This window comes from Phyllobates terribilis, unplaced genomic scaffold, assembly GCF_046119375.1.
Source record: "Phyllobates terribilis strain yellow unplaced genomic scaffold, ASM4611937v1 Scaffold_1__5_contigs__length_1240528914, whole genome shotgun sequence".
NCBI classification, from domain to species: Eukaryota; Metazoa; Chordata; class Amphibia; order Anura; family Dendrobatidae; genus Phyllobates; species Phyllobates terribilis.
The window spans coordinates 319,043,553-319,066,033 of record NW_027362761.1 but is presented as its reverse complement, the minus strand read 5'-3'; the positions used below and the strand labels follow the sequence as shown (position 1 = coordinate 319,066,033).

Below are 22,481 nucleotides of genomic sequence, written 5' to 3'. Positions count from 1 at the left end.
ATATGTTGCGGTTTTGCTGCATTTTTTTTCTGTAGCAAAACCTGCTCTCTTGGCAGTAAAGAAGCTGCTTCAAAAAAAGCTTGTGTTGCTAAGTTTTTGCTGTTTTTTTTTTTTTTTTTTTTTTTTTGTGGCATTTTTGGTGCCTTTTTGTCAGGGTACATTTTTCTCTTGTGCATGCTGCTAAAGTTTAGTGCATAACAAAATAACTTTATTCAACTTCCTCAGGTTTTGGCACCAAAAACGCCGCAAAACCTGATAACTACGTTGTTTTTGCACTACCAATTGCTTTCAATGGGTAAAAAGCGCTGAAAGAAGTGACATGCAGCATTTTGCAAAGATGCAGCTCTCTGACAAAACAGGAAGAAAAAACAAGGTTTGTGCATGAGATTTCTGAAATCTCCTAGACTTTGCTGGTTTTGTAAAACGCAGCTGAAAATTTGCATTAAAAATGCTGCAAAAATGCACCTTGTGAACATAGCCTAATAGTAAGGAGAAGCCTTTGTAGCTTTTTTTTTTTTGTCTGGTTTTGGCACACCATAAAATTTCTGATGGTAAAAACAGACATATTGACTAAACACTGATGACATGTGGTCCCCCACACTGATCAGCCTATACGCTATGTGGCCGAAGTGTCATGTAAAATCTGTCAGATTGTTATTTGTGTGGACTTATTAGTGACAGGCAGAGAATAGAAAGGAGTGCTGTTAATTATAGTCTTAGTTTGATTCATTCAACAACTGGAACTTTAACCCTTCTTCTACTTCGTGAGGTTTCAAGCACTGAGGACTGACTAAAAACAATATTGTTTTGGTGGCTCCATGCCCAAAAATCTTAGGCTTGGGACTGGGGCCATGTCTAAGTACACAAACAATAGCAATGAGCTGCCTTCAGACCGAGCAAATGAGGAAGACTAGTGATAAAAATACATGCACTTCCCAGGTTGGGTTAATGGAGTAAGGTTGTTGATTTTAATTGTTTCTGTTTATATCATTGTTACATTTATATGTTAAAGACTGTACTTTGCCTGGATATTTAATATACAATGTAATGGAGTTCTTTGTTTTGAATCTGTTTTATTTTAGTTGAGATACTTTTTTAATGCTGCTATAACTAATACAATAGTGTGGTAAAAGTTAGAGTGGGAATCCTCTCTGCTGTGTTGTGTATGGGAAAGATCATGGTTGGTCTCCTCCCACCAGCTCAGAGTAAATTTGTAAATTAGGAGATGCATTATACAGAGGGGAAAATTGGTGACAATACAGGATACGAGTCAGATAATGGCCAGATATAGGACGGCTTATTTTGAAAGTACAGTTACTCCTTTATTACTTTAGCATACCAAGACATTTTGCTTCCAACTTTGAGGAAAGCACTTTGCTGGCAAGCATGACTGTCCCAGTGCACAAAGCGAGATTCATAAAGACGTGGTTAAGTGAGTTTGGTGTGGAACAACTTGACAACGCTGAGATCTCATCTCAACCATATTGAACACATTGGGGATGAGCTAGAACAGAGATTGTGAGCTACGTCCCCTTCTCCAACCTCAGGGTCTGACCTCACAATTACTGTTCTTGATGAAGGGGCAAAAAGTTCCCACAGATGCACTCCAAAATCTTGTAGAAAACCTTTCAAGACTTTTTTTTTTTGCTTTTTACATTTTCATTTTTTTGTGGCGGGAGACTGAGATGATCACCTCCATATTAATGGGGATAGTTTTAGGTGTCCTAATGCTCATCCCCACATAGAGAGGGGGTGTGCGTATTCTGATTTATAAAATTAACGCCAATATTTTATGCAAAATAAAGACATTAGAACGTAATGTTATTATAATGCCTTGTTGCTAAATATATTGATGCTAATATAAATATGAGGAAATAAGATAAATCCTTCCAGATCTGTCTAATCCATTTGTGCATTATAGTGGTTGTTCACCATTTGTTGAAATAAGGCTAAATCCAAGAGCTTGTCTTCTGGCTTAGATAAATGACTCCTATTAGTGTCAGGTTATAGTTGCTTTGGCTCTAGCAAAGCTGTGTCCTTTTACTCATATGAGTTGTGTGTGTTTGTTTCTTTCTGTGAGCTTCCTCAGTAATAGATTGTGCTGTGGAGAGTTCAGTGTCTGTATTTTAATATTAGCAGTAAGGCATTGGAATACTTTATGGTGCTCTGTGATAGCAGCGGAAACACTGAAATCTTTTGTGGCTGAGACCATTACTTTCCTTGACTGTGACCTTGAGCAAATTTATACTTGTGTTTATACTGCCCTCGTGTGGCTGGCATGCTGTATGTACTTGTATCTGATCATGTATACAGAAGTCTGTTAAAAAATGTGTCTAGGTAGAAATCTAATTCTACAGAATATTAAATATTTAAAAAACACACTGCTTTTCATTGTTACTAATATAATTCGATTGTCACTTTAGTAAATTTGCCTAGGAGAGAATTTTAAGGGGTTTACTGAAAAATGCCCAAAAAAGTCATCAAGTTGAGAGCTATGGGGAAAGGGGAAACTTGTTGTATCTCCTCCTGCCCCAGCACTGTAACTAGTATGCTCCTGCCTTGTCTGCTTCTATTTGGCTGCAGTGGTGACATGCCGTCTACTACACATGACCATGGCAGCCAATCACTGACTTAGGCCACGTTCACATGTTCAGTATGTGGTCAGTATTTTACATCAGTATTTGTAAGCCAAAACCGGGAGAGGGTGATAAATACAGAAGAGGTGACGTGTTTCTATTATACTTTTTCCTCTGATTGTTCCATTGCTAGTTTAACTTGCAAATACTGATGTAAAATACTGAATGTGTGAACGTGACCAGTAAGTGCATGCAGCGGTCACCTGTAGCATGCTGCATGTGACTGCTGCTGCCAAATACAACAAGACTGTTGGGGAATGCTTCTTTTAATATTTTATCTCGTGCCTCTATCCCCCTTCTACTTTTTGTTTCTGTTGCATGCCAGTAAGGCTTGTTCACATGCTGCATTTTTGAGATTTCAAAAATCTTATGCACATGCTGCTTATTTTATTTGCAGTGTTTTTCACCCATTCAAATGAATGGGAAAAAATACAATTAAAAACATGTATAAAAAATGCATATTTTACACAGGGTTTTTCCTGCCAACACTCCGGTATTTGCAGCAGATTTTTTTTTTTTTTGCACCAAAAACCAAACATGCACATACCTTAAAAACTGTATACATTAAATCCTAAGAAGTAGGGTCATTATTATATTCACATACTAGCAGCTATTGGAATTGGCCTTAATCTACAAGTACGGCACAATCCTGGTATTTTGGGGAGGGAGTTGGCAGTAAAATGCGGTCATGGGCATTGTTTTCTATTTGCATCGCCATAATTAGATTTTGTGATGACTAATTCCTATGATTTCCTTTTTAAAGGATTTGAACTTTTGTACCAACCAGAGGTTGTGCGTCTCTACTTATCCATACTGACGGAAAGCCAAAACTACAACACCTTGGAGGCAGCGGCTGGAGCACTGCAGAATCTGAGTGCTGGCAACTGGACTGTAAGTGGCATCTTCCCACTAATTTAGGGTCAGCCGGTGTTGGCTGCCCATGAATGATCAGTGAGCAGCCTTCTGTGCTTTGCTGACGCTTCTAAATACATTGCTCATCCCTCTTACCTTCTGCTATAATGTAGTACTTTTTATTATTGCATTATTTTAGTTGTGATATGTGCTGAAACTCTGTTGTGAAATTATTGCAGAACCAATCTCTAGTTATTTGTGTTTTCTTTGTGTGGCGAGCTGACTTTTTTTTTTTTATTATTTTTTTTTTTTTAAGTTGCAGCAAGAAAAGTATCGCACCACTATACACCACTATATTGCAGTCTCCAATGAAGCCCAGTCTGTGACTAGGCTTCACAGGAGTACAGGGTGGGCCATTTATATGGATACACCTAAATTAAATGGGAATGGTTGGTGATAACTTCCTGTTTGTATCCGTTGTTTCAGATGCTGCACATCTCATATCTTGATGGTATGGTGTGGTATATGGGGTACAAAGATAGGGGGGCCATTCTTCATTAATGGAAACCTCAATGCCACTGGATATCTGAAATTGCTACATGATGATGTGTTGCCCTCTTTATGCACTGAAGATGGCATGTTTCCTGAGTTTTTCCAACAAGATAGTGCACCACCACATTATGGGTGTCAGGTCCGAGCATTCCTACATGAACAGTTTCCTGGAAAGTGGACTGGTCGTCGTGGGCCAGTTGAATGGCCACCAATGTCTCCCGATCTGACCCCCTTAGACTTTTATCTTTTGGGGGCATCTGAAGGCAATTGTCTATGCTGTGAAGATACGAGATGTGCAGCATCTGAAACAATGGATACTGGAAGCCTGTGCTAGCATTTCTTCTGCGGTGTTGCTATCAGTGTGTCAAGAGTGGGAGAAGAGGGTTGCATTGACAATCCAACACAATGGGCAGCACTTTGAACACATTTTATAAGTGGTCATAAACTTGTAAATAACTCGTGAAAGAATAAAGTTACGTTAAAACCAAGCAAACCATTGTTTTTCTTATGAAATTCTCAATAAGTTTGATGTGTCACATGACCCTCCTCCTATTGAAAAAAAATCAAGTTGGATCCAAAATGGCTGACTTCAAAAATGGCCACCATGGTCACCACCCATCTGGAAAAGTTTTTCCCCTCTCATATATACTAATGTGTCACAAACAGGAAGTTGATATCACCAACCATTCCCATTTAATTTAGGTGTATCCATATAAATGGCCCACCCTGTACAGACATGGCATGAAGGGAAACCTGGTCAGGTCCTGAGACCACTGCATACACAGGCACCTGACATGGATTATACTGTACATCCTTACTGTACATCCTTTAACCGTAAGGAGTTTAAGGGGTTTTCCAGGTAGAAAAATATTTGTCTGTCCATATAGTGAGCCCAGCATTTCTATTGACTTTGTTTTACATTTTGATCTCCCTTTTATCCCCTGCAGCCATCCTTGCAGTATGTTTTTAAGAATCTTAGTATATTAGAGTTGGAAGGGACCTTCAGGGTCATCGTGTCCAAGGTCCTGCTCAATGCAGGATTCACTAAACCATCTCCGACAGATGTCTGTCCAGCCTCTATTTGAAGACTTCCATTGAAGGATAACTCGCCACCTCTCGTGGCCGCCTGTTCCACTCATTGATCACCCTCGCTGACAAAAAGTTTTTTTCTAATATCCAATCTGTATATTCTCCCTTTCAGTTTCATCCCATTGCTTCTCGTGTTTCCATGTGCATATGAGAATAAGAGTGATCCCTCTACAGTGTGACATCCCTTCAGATATTTGTAGACAGCTATTAAGTCTCCTCTTAGCCTTCCTTTTTGCAATGTAGACATTCCCAGATCCTTTAACTGTTCCTCGTAGGACATACTTTGCAGTCCGCTCACCATCCTGTTGGCTCTTCTCTGAACTTGTTTTCCGATGTGTTTTTTTAAAATGTGGTGCCCAGAGCTGGACACAGTATTCCAAATGAGGTCTGACCAAAGGCCCACCCACTGCACTCAGACCCTTTTTTTCAATTTGAGACTGTATGACATTGAACAGTCTTCCTCCCTCCCTTACATCCTCCTCTCAGTGCTTCAGCACTGTTCCCTGTTGCCCCTTCTCCTCCGCATCTTTTTTCCTCCCCCCTTTTCAGTGCTGCTCCTTGTCCCTATTCTCCTCTGCAGACAGCCTTCTTAACCCCCCCTTAAGCTCTGCTCCTTGGTCCAGTTCTCTTCAGCCAGCCTCCACACACCTTCCCCTGTCTTCCTCTGCAGCTCTGTCTTCCTGAGCAGCCAGCCTCCATACAACACCTCCCGTCTCCCTGTCAGCAGTGCTCACTGGCTCCGTCCTCCTCTATAGCCAGCCTCCACCCGCCCCAGTAAGTGCTACTCTCAGACTTGGTTATCTGTGGCTAGCCTCCATACATTTACCCTTGTCAGCACTGTTCTCTGGCTCTATACTTTTGCAGCCAGCTTCCACACACAACTGCTGAGTCCATTTTCTTCTGCAGCTAGCCTTCATATAGCCCCTTCTTTGTCAGCGCTGCTCCCGGACTCCCCTTTCTCACCCCATCTCTCAGCTCTGCCTCCTGGCTCTGTTCTCTTCCTTACCAAGCTTCCACCCCTCCCCCCATTTAGTGTATTGTTTGCAACCAGGTCCACACAGACTGTAGGAGAACATGTATACCTGTATATCTGATGAGTGATTAATGCTCCGGTCACTTCTACTCTTGCTCGCTCCCTGTAGACCTCTACATTCACAGGCCACGCCCCCATGAAATCCTCATTCTGACCTCTGTGCTCTGAGAGCTCCTGGCAGAGCTCCGCCCCCAACAAGCCGTCAGTTCAAATCAGGGGCAGGAAGTTTGGAGCTGCCACGTGACCGCTTGGGAATAAGCAAGAATGTTAACAGCAACTAAATTATGAAGTTTCTTTATTTCTCACACGCTTTCCAAAGGTTTAATAATCATTATATGTGGACAATCCCTTTAAGCTTATATTATTTGTCATGGCAACATCGGTAAAGGAACTTTTTTCTGTTTACTAGTCATTTTATATTAAATATCATATGTCCTGAGCTTATTTTTTCTAGAACATTCTTTAGTTTTAGTGAATTTCAGGATTTCAGCTCTATATGCAGCTGCCAGGTACATTTCTATAAGATTATTTCTGCTCTGTAACGCAAGGCATATATTGACCATTTACCTTCTCCTAACATAAGACTTAACTGTTTTATCCACACACATTGTATACTTGTACAGTATATTTATTTGTAAATGTACTATTTCTTGTGCCCAATTCATACAATGAAATTTACCGTAAGTAAAATCCCGCAGCACTCTGCACCCCATACATGTGAGTGAAGTTTCCATAACACCAAAAGGACCATCAAATTTTCATACAAATTTTTGTTGGCAGGAGAAAAAAGTGGCAAAAAAGTAGTATGCTACTTATTCAATGGCGCTTTTCTATTTGCAATGACAGTGGGGAAAAGTCTCACGTGGACCTGCAGCACACAGCATCACATCTGCAGAAAATCCATGTGATTTTTAAACCGAGGTGTTAACACAGCATAATGCTTTATTCTCACTTGCATCGGAATCTCAATCTGTGCACGCATTGGCGGTAATTTTTACACCAATACCGCTGTCTGCAGTAGTGTCCTTGTAGACAAAAAATTCAAGAACTTTGTCAGAGCCTATAAAAGTCAATGTTGCAGTAGTGACGTGTGTGTGTGTGTGTGTGTGTGTGTGTGTGAATCAGGCCTATAAATATGGACACATTACATGGGACCTGTGCTCAGAGATTAAATTAAGCATGGGTTAAATGTAATCCAGAGAGCCAAAAAAGTTGTGTATGGAAGAGGGTGGAACATTAAGCCATATACACTTATCTGTAGATCATTGGCAGGTCCAGCTTATTTTAAGAACCTCATCTGTGTGTGACCACCACAGATCTCACCAGGAGCAGCTGGATCTGCTGATAGTCTACAGATTAATAGTTCGCACGTACAGTCAGCTTTGAGTATCTATTTTTGGTCTCGTGCAGACGACCGTATGTTCAGTTAAAGTGCGATCTGCCAAAGCATCGGATCGCACTCGGACCAATGTTATTTTATGGGGCCATGCACATGTCCAATTTTTTGCTCGGGCCAAGTTTGAACGAGGAAAAAAACCGCAGGATGCACAATTTGCTTCTGGTATTCGGATCACACTCTGCCATGCAAGTCAGTGAGTCTGTGCCAAAAGATCGGACTCCACTCGGTTGACATTCAAGTGCAACCAGATTTTCACAGACTGACAGAATAAAGGAGCTGTATATTTTTTTTCCATCTTCTCATCAGAGAAATCTGGTCATACTCTGGTCATACTCTGGTCATACTCTGGTCATACTCTGGTCATACTCTGGTCATACTCTGGTCATACTCTGGTCAGCATAATCTGCCCGATTCTCTCGGATGAGAGAAAATATGGTGGTGTCACCTTAGCCTTAATGGAAGAATTATGTAACCAATACTGGGAAGACAAATGGAGACCTAACCAGCAGTCTATATCAGGGTTCCCCAACTCCAGTCCTCGAGGCCCACCATCAGGTCATGTTTTCAGAATTTCTTTAGTATAGCACAGGTGATGGAATTATTGCTTGTGCAGGTGATGGAATTATCACCTGTGCAATACTAAGGAATTCCTGAAAACATTACCTGTCTGTGGGCCTTGAGGACTGGAGTTGGGGAACCTTGGTCTATATTATATGTATAACCTGTAGAAGGACTTTTTCCATAAAAAAAACAAGCTTTACCTACACAAGTAAAGGTGAAAGAATTTTTAAAAGGGTTGTGTGGTCTTTTAAGTCTGCAATCACTCTATGCAGACTTCTTAATCCTTAAAGCTTATGCAGCGCATACTGTCAGAATTCTCCAGTGTCAGGACTGAGAGGTCACGTGACCACGCGTATGTGATTTGCATACTCAACTATGCATGTTCTGCCTCTCTCAATACAAGTGAATTGAGCGAGGCCGATCACGTCTCTTCGGTACATGATATATGCAAATCGCATACTTGTGTTCACATGACTGCCCGCTCTCACTGTCAATACCAGAGAATCCTGACAGTGTGTGGTGTGCATGCAGAAAGGATTCAGAAGTCTACAATCACAGTGACTGCAGACTTTCATCAGAAGACTGGACAACCCTTATAACTCAGTATGGCAATCTGGCTGCAGATTTTAATGATCCAGTTTCCTTACTATTACACCTAACAAGCAGTCTGTAGAGTGAGTATCCTACAGATATCGTATTTTGATTTACTATTTGACAGTGTAAAAGAGCAGCAGTACTGGTTGCAGTATTCTAGGTCACAGGTTTTCTCTGCAGGTTATCCTGATGTTTTAAACCTTTTTTTTTTATTCCTGATTTTTAGTGGTCTACCTACATCCGTGCTACAGTCCGTAAAGAGAGAGGCCTGCCAGTGCTGGTAGAATTGCTTCAGTCAGACTCTGACAAAGTAGTAAGGGCTGTCGCCATAGCTCTAAGGAATCTTTCGATGGATCGGCGCAACAAAGACTTGATTGGTATGTGCTCTTCTATTTAGTAGTACTGTCTGTCACCGAATTCTTACAACTTTTTTTCCCTTTTTCAGAATACTATTGTCCTGGGCATGCAAATGGTTGACATACTCTTTAGTACATTTGCTCAAAAGTGAATCTATCAGTAGAATCAAGCTGCCTAAGCTAACTATATAGACATGTAGGTCTTTGGAAGCGATACAAAATGATTATTTGGTATCTGCAATCTGAGAGAAATCCCCATTTTTCTTAACCTGTAACAGCTTGTTTACATATTGTGGGGCGGACACTGATCTGCATGAGAATCTGACTCAAGAGCTTATGTTAGATGAAAGGGGGCGTTACAAGTGTGAGATATAAAACCAACCCAGAACAATAGAACTGAACTTTGTCTCATAACAAACACATTAACAGCTGCAGCTCTCACAGCTCTGCTGTATTGCAACAATGGCTGCCTGTGAGATGGAAAATGAAGCAGTGAGAGGACACCTGCAGATGTTAGTTAGGGTACAGTCAGACTGCCATATTACTTGCACGAGGATTCGGACTGGTCGTCGGCTCTCCTGACCCGAGTGTGAGAGCATGAACTTCTATGCAGCTGTCATGCTTTGGTCGGGAGAGCCGACAGCCAGTCCGAGGATTGTGATGTGATCCTCGCACGAGTAATACGGCCGTCTGACTGCGCCCTTACAATCACACATAGCTCTGCAGTGAGATCAGGAATGCAGAGAGCGACAATCACACCAGTAATGCTCCTTTCTTTTACAATCTCTGGAGGCAGAATCTCATGCAGATCAGTGTCGGCCCATAGGCTGGAACAGCTCATTTACATATAATAGTAATAATCATTTTTATTTATATAGCGCCAACATATTCCGCAGCACTTTACAATTAGGCGGGGACATGTACAAATAATAAATTCAATACAAGGTGAGACAGTTTAAACAGTTACATTAGGAGTGAGGTCCCTGCTCGCAAGCTTACATTCTACAAGGAAATGGGGGGACACAATAGGTGGAAAGTGCTTGTTATTTCAGGTCTGGCAATTATAATAAGTCGGGATTATCATATAAAGCTGTATGATCCGGTCATCAGCCTGTATGTTCAAGTGCAATACTCAATTACTGAGTGCAGTTATCGTGTGCATGGAGGGTGTAGAGACAGCTGAACAGTAGGGAGCAGATTCTGAATAGTATTTAGGAGGCAACAGGGGAAAGTTAGTTTACTGGGTATTTGAAGTGGTAGGCTTGTTTAAAGAGATGGGTTTTTAAAGCGTGCTTGAAGACATCGGGGCTAGGCATCAATTGGATCGTCTGGGGTAGAGCATTCAAGAGAATTGGCGCAGCACGAGAGAAGTCTTGGAGACAGAGGTGCGAGGTTCGGATTATGGAGGATGTTAGTCTTAGGTCATTTGTGGAACGGAGGGCACGTGTAGGACGATAGACTGAGATGAGAGAGGAGATATAAGGTGGTGCAGAACTGTGGAGAGCTTTGTGGGTGAGAGCAATGAGTTTATATTGGACCCTGTAGCGAATGGGTAACCAGTGTAATGACTGGCACAAGGTGGAGGCATCGGTGAAGCGGCTAGACAGAAATATGACCCTGGCTGCCGCATTCAGGACAGATTGGAGAGGGTAAATTTTGGTAAGAGGGAGACCGATCAGAAGAGAGTTGCAGTAGTCCAGACGAGAGTGAATAAGAGCGACAGTAAGAGTTTTAGCAGTTTCAAAAGTGAGAAAAGATCAGATTCTGGAGATGTTTTTAAGATGCAGGTGACAAGAGCGAGTGAGTGATCGGATATAGGGAGTAAAGGAAAGGTTAGTGTCGAGTATGACCCCAAGGCAGCGGGCGTGCTGCTTTGGAGTTATGGTTGAACCCTCCAAGGTAATTTCGATGTTAGGTAGAGTTAGGTTAGTAGAGGGGGGAAACGCAAGAAGTTCAGTTTTGGAGAGATTCAGTTTAAGATAGAGGGAGGACATGATGTTAGATACAGCAGACAAACAATCCTTGGTATTTTGTATTAGGGTAGGGGTGATGTCAGGGGAAGAAGTGTATAATTGGGTGTCAGCATAGAGATGATACTGGAACCCAAATCTTCTGATTGGTTGTCCAATAGGGGCAGTGTATAGAGAGAAGAGGAGGGGGCCTAGGATTGAGCCCTGCGGAACCACGATAGTGAGGGGAAGAGGAGCCGGCAAAAGATACAGTGAAGGAGTGGTCAGAGAGGTAGGAGGAGAACCAGGAGAGAACGGTGTCCTTGAGGCCTATAGAGTGGAGCATAGTGAGGAGGAGCTGGTGATCCACAGTGTCAAATGCTGCAGAGAGATCCAGGAGAATCGGCAGGGAGCAGTGACCTTTGGATTTGGCTGTTAGTAGAACATTAGAGACTTTAGTGAGGGCCGTTTCAGTGGAGTGTAAGTAGTGGAAACCAGATTGTAGAGGGTCGAGGAGAGAGTTATCTGAGAGATAGCGGATTAGACGGGAGTGGACCCAGCGTTCCAGGAGTTTGGAGATGAAAGGAAGATTAGAGACAGGTCTGTAGTTAGCAGTGCAGTTCGGGTCCAGGGATGGCTTTTTAAGTAAAGGGGTTATGATGGTATGTTTAAATGAGGAGGGAAAGATACCTGAAGAAAGAGAGAGGTTAAATATTTTAGCCAGGTGAGTGGTGACCACCGGTGAGAGGGACTGCAGGAGATGTGAAGGAATGGGGTCACTGTTGCAGGTTGTAGGCCGAGAAGAAGCGAGGAGCTGGGTAACTTTTTCTTCTGTAACAGGCTCAAAGATGGCAAGTGAGCTTGAAGTGCGGCAGGGAAGGGGATCCAGGCACTGAGGAGATTGGGCTGAGATGTCCTGATGGATGTGGTTGATTTTTTCAAAGAAATAAGTGGCCAGATCCTCCCCGCTGAGGTTGGTGGTGGGGGCCAGTGCTTTAGGTTTCAGGAGGGAGTTTAAGGTTTCAAAAAGTCGTTTTGGATTGTTGGACATTGAAGTGATGAGGGTGGTGAAGTAGGATTGTTTGGCCAGATGAAGGGCAGAGTTATAGGTTTTGAGCATGAATTTATAGTGGATGAAGTCCTCTGCTAAGAGATTTTCTCCACTGACGCTCAGCACACCTTGAGCAACGTTGAAGAAAACGTGTTTGCATCGTGTGCCAGGGCTGCCGTTGTCTGTGTCGGGTCTTTCTGCGAGTAGAAGGAGAAAAACACATAAGAAAACATATAAAGAAACATATAAGAAAAACATGGATTTCTCTGGAATAAGACATCGAATCGCAGATATCAAGGAATCATTTTTTTCAGGTCCTATAACCTGAATGCCCTTATACACAACTTGATCCTACTGACTGATTCCTTTTAATATACATGGTATGAAAAGCTGTTATACATTCTACTTCCTAATATCGACATTATATCTACATAAATATTTTACCGCATGTAGGTAGATGGATATACAACCCCTGGCAAAAAATTATGGAATCACCGGGTTCAGAGGATGTTCATTCGGTTGTTTAACCCCTTTAAAGCCCATGACGTACTAATACACGTCTGTGCCCTGGGCTTTAAGAGCCTGACCCGTATTAGTACGTCATCGCGATCGCGCGCGCACACAGGCTGTGCGGGCGCGATCTCCGCCGGGTGTCTGCTGATTGTCACAGCGGACACCCGGTATTATGTGCAGGGAGCGCTCCCGGCATATTAACCCCCGCAATGCTGCGATCGAAGTCGATCGCAGCATTGCGGTGGCAAGGGGAGGTGATCGGTATACTCACCTCCTCTTCCGGCCTCCAGCGCTGTCTGCCGCGGCTTCCCGGGTGTTGCCATGACGACCCGATGTCGTCATGACAACATCCGGGTCACCAGGCAGCAGGAACATTGTTTGGTAATGCGCAGTGCACAATCAAACAATGTTCTCACTGTGCAGCGCTGACTGCCTGCATGGCACAGGGATGGTGCTTCATCCCTATGCTATGCAGGCGTTCAGAATAAAAAAAAGTTAAAGTCCCAGAGTGAGACAAAGTAAAAAAGTGTAAAAACTCTCAAATTGAAAAAAAAATAAAATGTAAAAATATTTAAAAAAAAATAATAATCCACCAAAAATAAAAATATAATAGTGTTTTTTTTCCACTTTTTCATTATTACGAATCAATTTGTGAAGCACCTGGGGGTTCCAAGTGCTCACTATGCATCTAGATAGGTGCCTTGGGGGGTCTAGTTTCCAAAATGGGGTCACTTGTGGGGGAGCTCCAATGTTTAGGCACACAGGGGCTCTCCAAACGCAACATAGTGTCCGCTAACAATTTGAGCCGATTTTCCATTCAATTTGTTAGCGGACACCAGATCGCGTTTGGAGAGCCCCTGTGTGCCAAAACATTGGAGCTCCCCCACAAGTGACCCCATTTTGGAAACTAGACCCCCAAAGGCACCTATCTAGATGCATAGTGAGCACTTGGAACCCCCAGGTGCTTCACAAATTGATTCGTAAAAATGAAAAACTGGAAAAAAAAATACTTTTCCATTTTTGCGGATTAATTTGTGAAGCACCTGGGGGTTCAAAATGCTCACCACCCATCTAGATAAGTTCCCAGGGGGGTCTAGTTTCCAAAATGGGGTCACTTGTGGGGGGTTTCCACTGTTTAGGCACATCAGGGGCTCTCCAAACGCAACATGGCGTCTGCTAATTATTCAAGCAAATTTTACAATCGAAAATTCAAATGGCGCTCCTTCCCTTCCGAGCCCTGCCGTGCGCCCAAACAGTGTTTTTTCCCCACATATGGGGTATCAGTGTGCCCAGGGGAAATTGCACAACAAATTTTGGGGTCCATTTTTTCCTGTTACCCCTGCGAAAATTAGAAAAATTGGGTCTAAAGTAACATTTTTGTGAAAAAAGTTAAATGTTCATTTTTTTCTTCCACATTCCAAAAATTCCTGTGAAGCACCCGAAGGGTTAATAAAGTTCTTGAATGTGGTTCTGAGCACCTTGAGGGGTGCAGTTTTTAGAATGGTGTCACTTTTGGGTATTTTCTGTCATAAAGACCTCTCAAAGTGACTTCAAATGTGATGTGGTCCCTAGAAAAATGTTTTTGTAAATTTTGTTGGAAAAATTAGAAATCGCTGGTCAACTTTTAACCCTTATAGCTCCATAACAAAAAAAAAAATTTTGGTTCCAAAATTGTGCTGATGTAAAGTAGACATGTGGGAAATGTTATTTATTAACTATTTTGTGTGACATATCTCTCTGATTTAAGGGCATAAAAATTAAAATTTTGAAAATTGCAAAATTTTCAAAATTTTCGCCAAATTTCCATTTTTTTCACAAATAAACGCAAGTGATATCGAAGAAATTTTACCACAATCATGAAGTACAATATGTCCCGAAAAAACAATCTCAGAATCAGGGGGATCCGTTGAAGCGTTCCAGAGTAATTACCTCATAAAGTGACAGTGGTCAGAATTGTAAAAATTGGCCTGGTCATTAACGTGCAAACCACCTTGGGTTGTAAAGGGGTTAATGTTGTTGAAAAAAATCAGATCACAGACATGGCACAAAACTAAAGTCATTTCAAATGGCAACTTTAGGGCTTTAAGAAAGACTAAAAGAAATCAAGATAAAATATGTTGTACTCAGTAAGGGTAATTTTTTTCAGACCAAGCAGAGGGAAAAAAATTATGGAATCATGAAAAACAAACACACAAAAGAACACTCCAATACATCACTAGTATTTTGTTGCACCACCTCTGGCTTTAATAACAGCTTGCAGTCTCTGAGGCATGGACTTAATGAGTGACAAACAGTACTCTTCATCAATCTGGCTCCAACTTTCTTTAATTGCTGTTGCCAGATCAGCTTTGCAGGTTGGAGCCTTGTCATGGACCATTTTCTTCAACTTCCACCAAAGATTTTCATTTTTTGGATTGAGATCCGGACTATTTGCAGGCCATGACATTGACCTTATGCGTCTTCTTTCAAGGAATGTTTTCACAGTTTTTGCTCTATGGCAGGATGCATTATCATCTTGAAAAATGTAATCATCCCCAAACATCCTTTCAATTGATGGGATAAGAAAACTGTCCAAAATATCAATGTAAACTTGGGCATTTATTAAAGATGTAATGACAGCCATCTCCCCAGTGCCTTTACCTGACATGCAGCCCCATATCATCTATGACTGTGGAGATTTGTATGTTCTCTTCATGCAGTCATCTTTATAAATCTCATTGGAACGGCACCAAACAAAAGTTCCAGCATCATCACCTTGCCCAATGCAGATTTGCGATTCATCACTGAATGACTTTCATCCAGTCATCCGCAGTCCGCGATTGCTTTTCCTTAGCCCATTGTAACCTTGTTTTTTTTCTGTTTAGGTGATAACCCCTTCGCAACCCTGGGATTTTCCGTTTTTGCATTTTCGTTTTTTGCTCCCCTTGTTCCCAGAGCCATAGCGTTTTTATTTTTTGGTCAATATGGCCTTGTGAGGGCTTATTTTTTGCAGGACGAGTTGTACTTTTGAACGACATTACTGGTTTTACCATATTGTGTACGGGAAAACTGGAAAAAAATTCCAAGTGCGGTGAAATTGCAAAAAAAAGTGTAATACCACAGATGTGGTTTTTTTTTTGTTTTTTTTTTAACCATGTTCACTGAATGCTAAAACTGACCTGCCATTATTATTCTCCAGGTCATTACGAGTTCGTAGATACCGAATATGTATAGGTTCTTTTTTATTTAAGTGGTGAAAAAAAATTCCAAGGTTTGCTATATTAAAAAAAAAAAAAAAAAAAAAGCCATTTTTCGGGGTCTGGGGCCGGGTGAGGGCTTATTTTTTGTGCACCGAGCTGACTTTTTTATTGATACTATTTTGGGGTAGATCTGATGTTTTGATCGCTTTTTATTGCAATGTTGCGGCAACCAAAAAACCTAATTCTGGCGTTTAGAATTTTTTTCTCGTTACGCTGTTTACCGATCGGATTAATTCTTTTTTTTATATTGATAGATCGGGCGATTCTGAACACGGCAATACCAAATGTGTATGAGGTTTTTTTTGTTTTTTTTTTATTTGGAATGGGGCAAAAGGGGGGTGGTTTAAACTTTTTTTATATTTTTTTAATTTTTTTTTTATATTTTTAAAACATTTTTTCACTTTTTGCTTGCTTCTATAGTCTCCATAGGAGACTAGAAGCAGCACTTGTCTGATCGCCTCTGCTACATACAGGTGATCAGCAGATCACCTGTATGTAGCAGAAATGGTCCTGTGCTATGAGCGCCGACCACTAGGTGGCGCTCATAGCGACCAGCTCATGACAACCACTGGAGTCTGCTGCAGACGCAGGGTTGTCATGCCCACCCATCGGTGACCCGCAACGTGACGGGGTCATCGATGGGCGGGGTAAGTGACGTGCTTCCGGCGCGGCGATGTTAAATGCCGCGGTCAGAGATTGAAAGCGCCACTTAACATGTTAACAGCTGCGGGTGAATCGCGATTCCACCCGCAGCTGTTGCAGGCACATGTCAGCTGTAATAATCCGCTGACATGTGCCCGGTTCAATGCAGGCTCAGTGCCGGAGCCCTCACTGAACTGTGGGGTTACAGCCTGTGCGTACTAATACGGCACAGGCTGTAAAGGGGTTAATGATGATGGCTTTTGTTTAGCTTTTCTGTATGTAAATCCCATTTCCTTTAGGCGGTTTCTTACAGTTCGGTCACAGACATTGACTCCAGTTTCCTCCCTTTCGTTCCTCATTTGTTTAGTTGTGCATTTCTTGTTTTGGAGACATATTGCTTTAAGTTTCCGGTCTTGACGCTTTGATGTCTTCCTTGGTCTACCAGTATGTTTGCCTTTAACAACCTTCCCATGTTTGTATTTGGTCCAGATTTTAGACACCGCTGACTCTGAGCAACCAACATCTTTTGCAACATTGCGTGATGATTAACCTTCTTTTAAGAGTTTGATAATCCTCTCCTTTGTTTCAATTGACATCTCTTGTGTTGGAGCCATGATTCATGTCAGTCCACTTGGTGCAACAGCTCTCCAAGGTGTGATCACTCCTTTTTAGATGCAGACTAACGAGCAGATCTAATTTGATGCAGGTGTTAGTTTTGGAAATGAAAATTTACAGGGTGATTCCTTATTTTTTTCCCTCTGCTTGGTCTGAAAAAAATTACCCTTACGGAGTACAACATTCTTAATCTTGATTTCTTTTAGTGATTCTTAAAGCCCTAAAGTTGCCATTTGAAATGACTTTAGTTTTGTGCCATGTCTGTGATCTGCTTTTTTTCAACAACATTAAACAACTGAATTATGAAATCTGAATTATGAACAACTGAATTATGGAATCACTGAGCCCAGTGATTCCATAATTTTTGCCCGGGGTTGTAATATACCATCCCATAAAGGAAAATGTATTTTCATTCTGTATACTTTACGCTTATGTTCGCTGTAAGGTTATTCGGAGACTGCACTATTATGGAGCTGCAGAACTGAAAGGAGGCAGATATAGATTTCAGCCGCGGATTGATGTAGAGAATATTTTTCCTTTTTATGTGCATTACATTCACATCACATGAAAAAGTAGATGCCAGGTTTCCAAGCAACACAAGGGAAGCCAAGGCTGAAAATATAAATATTTAAGAGAGTGGCTCAGAGGAGGGAATAGTCTTGACATTCATATTTTTACAGTAGGAAAATTTTCATATTGAAAACCGGGAAGGAATAACTCATTGGCACATTGTATGAGATGTTAGGGCTAAGTGTCCTGATGTATATGACCTTGTGACCTAAATAAAGTGCTTTATTTATTGTTCTTTAGGCAATTATGCCATGGGACAGCTGGTCCGAAACTTGCCTGGAGGACAACAGCGTCCTGCTAAGAATCTGGAGGAAGACACTGTGGTTGCTGTGCTGAACACCATCCATGAAATAGTCACAGACAGCTCTGAAAATGCCCGTTCCCTCATACAGACACAGGGAATTGAAAAACTTATCACTATAAATAAATCCAGGTAACTAAAGATGAGCACAGATATGAGAAAAGCAGATGTGTAAAGTTAGCCTCACCAAAGGCAGAGAAAACTGACTTTAGAAAAGGAGGAGAGGACATGAAGAGGAAATAAGTGCAGGATAGAAGCTGTGCTCATATGAGCTGATAAATACAACAGCACCTTGTATATGCTCTGATATCACATCCAACCCAAATTAATGGGAGAGACAGTATATATGGATCAGGCTGGAAGCTGCATATCAGTGGGTCTGAAAATGAATAAAGGAATGAAAACTGTAGATTGAAAGTTAGTGGTTGCCTTTAGGTAATACAATTGCACTAACATAATTAAAAATAATAATAATTCATGTCAAAGGTGTCCATAACCTTTAACGCATACCTCCAAACATTCACTAAAAATTTATTCTGTTTTGTGTCTGTGTATAAATGTAAGATTCTAATGTAGAGTTAATAAATAAGCATTCTGTTCTGGTCATTAGTATTGTAGAGTCGGAGAAGATTTTGTAACAGCCTCGACACAAATTCAAGTAGTGTGCAAAATGTATTAATGATTGGTGACAAGTTTAATATGACTACAGCTTGACTGCATCTATAACATGGCGTACTGAGAACTTTGTTCTGAAAGGCTTCATATACATAATGTGATCTTTTATAATTTTTAGTTTTTTGTTCTTGTGGAGATAAAAATAGTATATTTGTATACAACAGTATAGCCACAGGAGTGAACATATAATTGGTGTGCGGCTGCACAGGTAACAAGAGGTAAGAGGGCCACTAATGCCTCAAAAGCAGACGGGATTGTGCATTACGATGAGCTATTGGACTGCTAAGGGCCCCATATACTGTTCTTGCTCCCGGGCCCCTTTCTATTTATGTCTGTCAATGTATACCTATGTTTACAGTTTGATGGGGAAACCAATAATGATGCCTTGAATCTTCTGCTATCTTTCTCAGTCAGTGTCCAAGAGAGGTGAAAGCTGCCTCCCATGTCCTACAGATGATTTGGAGCTACAAGGAACTCCGCAGTGCTCTTCAGAAAGAAGGATGGAACAAAGCAAACTTCCAGGTAAAGAGTTTTCATGATGTTCTGCTCTTCTTTAGTATATTTGCAACATTTAAAATATTGACCTGATCAAACTGGTACTGTAACAGTAATGTTTGTAATATGATGTTGCTAGGCCAGCCCCAACATTACAGAAATATGCTGATTCCAAAATGATCTGGTATGTCAGACCCTTTTAACACATAATTTTGTCTTCTCCATTTCCCTCAAACTGCTGGGATTTTAGATTTAAAGGGGAATCCCAGCAGCAAGAAGTGATAATCGAGCGATCGGTGGGGGTCTCACCATGGATAACCCCACTGATCGCCTTTTTTTGTTTTAGTCTATCTCTCGCCCCAATAAAAAATTAAAGGGGCTGCGGAGTATCATGAGCAATGTTCCTTTATTCAAACTAAGGACAAAAGTGCCATAGTCTGGGGTTTGGTGGTCAGACCCATTACATTTAAGATTACCTCTTTACCCCTTCCCTGCCAAGGACGTATCTTATACAACCCCTGGCAAAAATGATGGAATCACCGGGCTCGGAGGATGTTCATTCAGTTGTTTAATGTTGTTGAAAAAAAGCAGATCACAGACATGGCACAAAACTAAAGTCATTTCAGATGGCAACTTTAGGGCTTTAAGAAACACTAAAAGAAATCAAGAAAAAAAAATGTGCTACTCAGTAAGGGTAATTTTTTTCAGACCAAGTTGAGGGAAAAAATTATGGAATCACCCTGTAAATTTTCATTTCCAAAACTAACATCTGCATCAAATTAGATCTGCTCGTTAGTCTGCATCTAAAAAGGAGTGATCACACCTTGGAGAGCTGTTGCACCAAGTGGACTGACATGAATCATGGCTCCAACACAAGAGATGTCAATTGATACAAAGGAGAGGATTATCAAACTCTTACAAGAAGGTAAATCATCACGCAATGTTGCAAAAGATGTTGGTTGTTCACAGTCAGCTGTGTCTAAAATCTGGACCAAATGCAAACAACATGGGAAGGTTGTTAAAGGCAAACATACTGGTAGACCAAGGAAGACATCAAAGTGTCAAGACCGGAAACTTAAAGCAGTATGTCTCCAAAACAAGAAATTCACAACTAAACAAATGAGGAACGAAAGGGAGGAACCTGGAGTCAATGTCTGTGACCGAACTGTAAGAAACCGCCTAAAGGAAATGGGATTTACATACAGAAAAGCTTAACAAATGCCATCATTAACACCTAAACAGAAAAAAACAAGGTTACAATCAGGCGTGGACTGTGGATGACTGGATGAGTCATATTCAGTGATGAATCGCGAATCTGCATTGGGCAAGGTGATGATGCTGGAACCTTTGTTTGCTGTTCCAATGAAATTTATAAAGATTACTGCATGAAGAGAACATGCAAATTTCCACAGTCACTGTTGATATGGGGCTGCATGTCAGGTAAAGGCACTGGGGAGATGGCTGTCATTACATCTTCAATAAATGCCCAAGTTTACATTGATATTTTGGACAGTTTTCTTATTCCATCAATTGAAAGGATGTTTGGGGATGATGACATCATTTTTCAAGATGATAATGCTTCCTGCCATAGAGCAAAAACTGTGAAAACATTCCTTGAAAGAAGTCACATAAGGTCTATGTCATGGCCTGCAAATAGTCCGGATCTCAATCCAATTGAAAATCTTTGGTGGAAGTTGAAGAAAATGGTCCATGACAAGGCTGCAACCTGCAAAGCTGATCTGGCAACAGCAATCAGAGAAAGTTGGAGCCAGATTGATGAAGAGTACGGTTTGTCACTCATTAAGTCCATGCCTCAGAGACTGCAATCTGTTATTAAAGCCAGAGGTGATGCAGCAAAATACTAGTGATGTATTGGAGTGTTCTTTTGTGTGTTTGTTTTTCATGATTCCATAATTTTTTCCACAAAATTGAGTGATTCCTTAATTTTTTTCCCTCTGCTAGGTCTGGAAAAAATTACCCTTATGTAGTACCACATTTTTTTTTTCTTTTTTCTTTTAGTGTTTCTTAAAGCCATAAAGTTGCCATTTGAAATGACTTTAGTTTTGTGCCATGTCTGTGATCTGCTTTTTTTCAACAACATTAAACAACTGAATGAACATCCGCCGATCCCGGTGATTCCAAAATTTTGCCAGGGGTTGTATGTCCATGCAGGCTGGCAATTCAGTCGCCAAAGGTGTATGAGATGCGTCCTGGCTGCTAATGGCCACGTCTCAACCTGAATCGCAGCTACAGCAATAAAGCAAATTTTGAAGTTGAGAATTTTAAGGTTCAGAGTGAGCCTAGAGTTGCCACTGTAGTCGCATGTGCCTGCAGCTGTCATTCCCAACTCACCGTTTAACCCATTATATTGTGGACTATGTAGCGATGATTCTGGGTTCATTTTGAAACTTTGTTTCAAAGTTTAAAAAAACTTGTCTTTACAGCAACATTAGGATAAAATTCCAAAAGTTTATTAACCCTAGAACGCATGACCATAAAAATCTACTTTTTCACATACCTGGGGCCTTTTAGGCCCGTGTGCAAATAACATGGAATAACTCAAACAAAAATGACAAACCACTATATACCTGAGGAATACCTAGAGTTTCAAAATTCTAACTAAAGTAATCTTGCAGAAAATAGAAAACAATTAACAGGGCGGGCCTGCGAGGCCCCAGGTATGTGTTCTAGGGTTAATGCATATTAAGGGACTCTGGGCAACATTGGAACAGATTAACCCTTGGTAAGCTTGCTCAGTTTGAACTCAGCAGTTCCTAGTAATAGTCTGAAACCATGTGTTAATAAACTTTTGGACTTTCAGCTAATGTTCCCGTGTAGCCATTTATTTTATTTTCACTTGTTGCAGTTGAAATGTGCTCCTGTTGCCTCCCAAGTTTCGGCCATCCACGTGCTTTGTTTGAGTCAGTTGATATATCCTGAGCCCCAGGTCACTATTGCTTCAGTGCAGCCTAAGATGCTGCCTTGTAAAATGCCCCTCCTCCCTCCCCACCCCTTTCCTGACTTCAGCCAATGTGAAGGAGGAGGTGGGGAGCTGACCGGCTGCAGGAACAGGAGAGATCTCCTATTTTTACATGGTAGATCACATATCAATGTACAAAAAAGAAAAAAAAAGGCCATTTATGTTTCGATTTTTTTTCTTCTAAATGTGAAGTCCTTTATTATTGAAATAAAAAAATAAACTTTTGTGTCACTATTTTCATTTTTTTGTGCCCATTTCAACAGGGTCCTCCATAATGTCATATCTCTAGAGACTGGGACAGTTCAACAATCTTGTCTCCTGTCAGTGCAATTAGTAATTGAATTGTTATTTTTTGGAGGATGGAGTTAGGAGCACCACA

The 22,481-nt window shown here is 41.2% G+C and overlaps 1 protein-coding gene across 20 annotated transcripts in view; it reads left to right on the top strand.

Moving 5' to 3' along the window:
- The window catches only part of ARVCF (ARVCF delta catenin family member), an 892,847-nt gene that overhangs the window by 854,530 nt on the left and 15,836 nt on the right, over positions 1-22,481 (top strand). For all 20 annotated transcript variants that reach the window (XM_073675591.1, XM_073675659.1, XM_073675564.1 and 17 more), the window contains 4 exons: positions 3,400-3,527; positions 8,943-9,093; positions 17,892-18,084; positions 19,038-19,149. In XM_073675591.1, coding sequence (XP_073531692.1) covers positions 3,400-3,527; positions 8,943-9,093; positions 17,892-18,084; positions 19,038-19,149 — 584 coding nt within the window. The remainder of the gene's footprint in view (positions 1-3,399; positions 3,528-8,942; positions 9,094-17,891; positions 18,085-19,037; positions 19,150-22,481) is intronic.